At 45.1% G+C, this 5036-nt stretch overlaps 1 pseudogene and 1 gene segment (V, D, J or C); both read left to right on the forward strand.

Moving 5' to 3' along the window:
* Positions 1-1259: 1259 nt before the first annotated feature.
* LOC101414510 (immunoglobulin lambda variable 1-40-like) lies at positions 1260-1914 on the forward strand. The segment is given in 2 exon segments: positions 1260-1330; positions 1439-1914. Coding segments are annotated over 2 exon segments (522 nt in total).
* Positions 1915-2293: 379 nt separating this feature from the next.
* On the forward strand, positions 2294-3204 carry LOC101412782 (TIMELESS-interacting protein pseudogene; annotated as a pseudogene).
* The last annotated feature ends 1832 nt before the right edge of the window (positions 3205-5036 follow it).

Here is a 5036-nt window from a genome sequence, read left to right on the forward strand (position 1 = left end):
CAAGGTAAAATCTTAAGAGTCTTAAGAGCCTGGTGTGGACACTTCCAGAAATGTTCTCGTCATATATTAATACAAATGTTTGTTTAATTTTCTGGTTTGAATACCTTTCATTATATTTTGGCTGAAATTTGAAAATTTTGAAAAAAAATTATATACTGGATGACATTTCAGATAAGAACATAGTAAATTCTCTAATTTTAAAATTCCACATAGACTTCTTGAGTATGAATCAACCCTCTATTTTTTCTCTTAAAGCCCTACCTAAGGCTGAGCCATACCGACAACTTCCCCTGTGTCTGGCCCAACTGGGAGCAGGCAGAGGTTGAAACAATTTAAAAGTTTTCAATCATTTCATCCTTGTTTGCTCAGGCAATTTGCCCCTTTCAATCTACAATAAAATGCTTCAAATCTGACATTTGGCAGGGCTGCTGGAGACTGGGTTCTTGTGCTTCAAGAAGCAGTTCCTGGCAGTGAACTTGACCCAAGGATAAGGAAGCCTGTTGTTTCCAATTATGTAGAAAATTGGCATGTCACAAAGATTCACAATGCAAAACCCTCTGGAAATGTACACGGTGGCTCCTTATGCAGAACCTCACTGTCCCAGAGAGAAAAGCCCCTGTCTCCTAGCACTGGGGGGTCTGCAGAAGTAGGAGACCTCACCCCCCTCCCCTCACCCGATGAGAAACCAGTGGGCCTGTCCTTGCTCTGCACTAATGTGATGTAAGTGGAACTGGTAAAAAGACAAGGGCTCCTTCCTGAACCATTTCTCGGGTGGAGAAATGGGGCATATTCATTCCTGAGGAGCCTGAGAAGAAAACAAAGATCCACTGAGGGACTGGGAGGCCACATAAAGTCATTCTTGGACTTTCCTTAATTCAGGGGTAGTGAGAATAGCTGTAGAAAGGCAGGAACTGCCCCTATGTGCTCAGGTCTCTAGGTCACACCTGGCTGTGTTGGGTCAGGTCACCAGGGGGTGCTCAGGACATTTCTGAGGGTCCTGGGGGTGAACAGAGCTGGCAGCAGCCTCCTGCACTGCCTGGTGCCCTCTGATAGGGCTCATGAGCTGCAGCTGGGACCCCCCCCACCAACCACACAGCCCTGCCTCTCCTCACCCAGAGGAGCTTGACCAGGGCCCAGGGTGGGGATGAGAAAGCTGGGGGATCTTATTTGCATAAATGAACCTGCCCTTCTCTCAGAGTATGAAGAGGGCCTGGGAGAGACTGTGAGGGAGCTCCCCCTCAGCTATGGGGCCTCAGAAGGCAGGACTCAGGGGAAATCACCACCATGGACATGTCCCCTCTCCTCCTCATCTTCCTTGCTCACTGCACAGGTGAGTGGATGTGGGGCCAGGGAAATTCTGTGGTGAGCCACAGGGGGTTCTGTTTTTCCCTCCTGTTTCTAGAACCCAGAATTACATTCTCTGTGTCTCCTTTTCCAGGGTCCTGGGCTCAGTCAGTGCTGACCCAGGTGCCCTCAGTGTCTGGGGCTCTGGGCCAGAAGGTCACCATCTCCTGCTCTGGAAGCAGCACCAACATCGGTGGAGGCAATTATGTGCACTGGTACCAGCAGCTCCCAGGATCAGCCCCCAAACTCCTCATCTATGAGAATAGCAGTCGACCCTCTGGTGTCCCTGATCGGTTTGCTGGCTCCAAATCTGGCACCTCAGGCTCCCTGACCATCACTGCACTCCAGCCTGAGGACGAGGCTGTTTATTACTGCCACTCCTATGACAACAGCCTCAGTGCTCGCACAGTGCCCCAGGCCTATGGGGAAGTGAGACAAGAACCCTCCTCTCATCTGCCAGGAGGGTGCACCCCCCACAGCTGCCTGCTCAGCTCCCTCTGGGGCTCCTCCTCATCTCTGCTGCTGCAGCCCTGGGTCCTGGCTCATCTACAGTCATCACCTTGGGATTGAAACTCCTTTCCCTTCCATCCTCAAAGTCACTCTCAGAAGCCCTTTCCTAGGCAAAGGTTTCCAAGGAGTCAGCACAGGGCACAGACCCTTGGTGCTGAATTTAGAATCTGGAGTGGCAGGTTGAGCTGTGACCATCCCTGACCCAACCTCTGACCAGGGAATCCTGCATCCTCATCATCAGTCATTTCCCTATTTGTTGAAGTTTCCAGAGCTTTGTCAAGCCCAGATTAGTCCTCTGATGTAATGCCCGCTTGTTGATTTTATTGCCATTGTCCCAGCTTAGTCTTCTTTTAAATAACTCTTCCTCTTGAGGTACAATTGACATGCGCCAAACATGCACTGTTTAAATTTAATGATGAGGCAGTCTGGGTAAGGAACTATAAGAAAGTCAACATGGACAGAGGAAAAAGAGCATGGAGAGTGGTGTAAAGTGAGGCTAAAGAGAACAAGATGCTGGAACCACAGGAGAACAGCTTGATTGACCTGCAAGATTATGAGCATGTAGAAGATGAAACTTTTCCTCCTTTTCCACCTCCAGCCCCTCCAGAGAGAGAAGATGGTGAAGGTGCTGAACCTGATGATGAGTCAGGGAGGGGAGCACCTGTTCCTGTACCTCCGAAGAGAACTGTTAAAAGGAATATACCCAAATTGGATGCTCAGAGATTAATTTCAGAGAGAGGGCTTCCAGCCTTAAGGCATGTGTTTGATAAAGCAAAATTCAAAGGTAGGAGTCATGAGGCTGAAGACTTAAAGACACTCATCAGACACATGGAGCATTGGGCACATAGACTATTCCCTAAACTGCAATTTGAGGATTTTATTAACAGAGTTGAATACCTGGGAAATAAAAAGGAGGTTCAGACTTGTTTAAAACGAATTCGACTTGATCTCCCAGTTTTACATGATGATTTTATTAGCAATAATGATGAAGTAGGGGAAAGTAATGACCATGACGTAATGGCTACTGAATTTGATGCCATTTTGACAAACTCAGCTGAAAGTGAAAGGTTTGCTTCTCAGTCAAGTAGAAGCCTGACAGAAGAGCAACAACAAAGAATTGAGAGAAATAAACAACTAGCCTTGGAAAGAAGGCAGGCAAATCTACTGAATAATAGTCAGTCCCAAGGAAATGATTTGTTAGTGAATATACCAACAGCCCATACAAGTGAAGAAGTTAATACAGGTGAAGACCAAAGTGAGGGGTCAGATGGATTAAACAAAGACATTTTAGACAATCCATGTAATACTGCTGCTGCCAATATTATAAATGTAGAGGAGGAAGTAAAATGAGAAGAAACATAAATGAACTAATCCTTTTAAAATGTACAATAGTAACTTTATGTTTCATCAAGAGATGATGTTACTGAAGACTCAACTAAGAGAGAAAATTTATCTATTAACTTACTATTCTCCAAGTTTGGGATTACTATGTAGTTTTGTCTTCTTTGAGTGAAAATCCTTTTGTAGTAAAGCTTTTGCAGATTTCCTGTTTAAAATCTGATATTTATTTATAATTATGCTCTTCATTTATTAGCTCTAATTAAGTCTATTCTCTTTATTATTTTTATATAGATGATATGGCTTCATAAAATGATTAGTAGTTAATAAGCAATTTCTGCTGCTCATGTGCTTTAGATGCCTTTTCACTAAATTGCATGATTTTATGATATAAATATATGTTGAGTATTAATGCCCGTTTATAAAAAATAAATGAAAATAAAAATTATTTTACAAACTAAAAAATAAATAAATAAATTTAATGATGAGCCATATTTTAATTCATCTGCTCTCCTTGTCCTCATGAGTATGATGACCCTGAGGAGCACATCCCCCACCCCAAAGACTCCTCAGACCCCTGGGTCATCCCTCCCTCTGGCCTCTCCCTGAACACCATCCCCAGGCAACTATGGAGAAGATTTATATCACTGAGCCTTGATGAGCTGTTTCTAGAACATATAAATGAATTCAAAAGACATATACTCCATTTTGTCGAGTGACTTTCAGTTAGGATACTTTTATGAAATTCTTTCATGGTGTTGCAAAGTAGTATTTCATAACATGTAGCATTTTAGTGTTTTTTTTTTTCCATAGGACCCTTCCTTCACTAATAATGATGATGATGATAATAATTGTAATTGTAAATATACTAGGAGTGTGTAGGCATAAAGTGGAATACATTCCAGAGAAGTTTAATTACTTTTTCTCTATATGCTTGGAGAATAGTCCTGGCATTGACTCACTAGATCACAGTGTAGGGACGCCAGTTGTTGTTAAGCATGTGGAAATACTGACAGGAAATATCCACAGTGCATAACCTCTCTGAGAAAGTAACTCAGCACCTCCTTCGCCCAATACCTTGCCTTCATAGAAGAATCCCTGTCCCTAGCACTGAGGGGGCAGCACAGATGAGTGAGAGTTCAGGCCCACCAGGCAGGAATCACCTGAAAGGAAAGAACAGACTCCCAGTACAGTGGGAAGTATGTCCAAGGGGCTGATTGTTACCTGGGGTTCAATTCTGATCTAAGAGGAACTTGCGTGAGAGTCAATAGATCCCTTGTGATCCAATGAACAGTCATAGGAGCCCTTGGGCCGATTCACCCTAAGGAGCCCCAGTAGAGAATACGATGCCCTGAGGGCAAGAACAGTCCACATCAAGGCCCCCTTTCTAGGACCTAGGGCAGGGGGCAGGGCACAGAGTAGTGGAAAGGCAGGAGCTGCCTCTGATGGGCTCAGGTCTCCAGGGCACTCAAAATTGCCCAAGTTTATGGCCACAGTGGGGTGCTTGGGTGTTTTTCTGAGGGGCCTGGGGTGATCAGAGCTGGAGCAGCCCTTGCACTAACAGGTGTCCTGTGCTCAGGCCTCATGAAACCACAGTTCAGAACTATGCCGGCACTTAGAGCCCCACACAGTTCCCACCTCCCTGCACCATTCCCCTGGCCATCTTCCAAATAAGGTTCCTAACCCAGCACCCAGTGTGGGGAACAAAATTTTGGTCAGGGGGCAACCCATATACATGGATGAACCCTCCCTTCTCTCAGAGTATGAAGAAGGGCTGTGAGGGAGTTTGAGGAAGCTGCACCTCAGCTGTGGGGCTCCAAAAGGCACAACTTGGGGAAAATCTC

The sequence above is a fragment of the Dasypus novemcinctus genome, chromosome 19, assembly GCF_030445035.2.
Source record: "Dasypus novemcinctus isolate mDasNov1 chromosome 19, mDasNov1.1.hap2, whole genome shotgun sequence".
In the NCBI taxonomy this organism is placed as follows: Eukaryota; Metazoa; Chordata; class Mammalia; order Cingulata; family Dasypodidae; genus Dasypus; species Dasypus novemcinctus.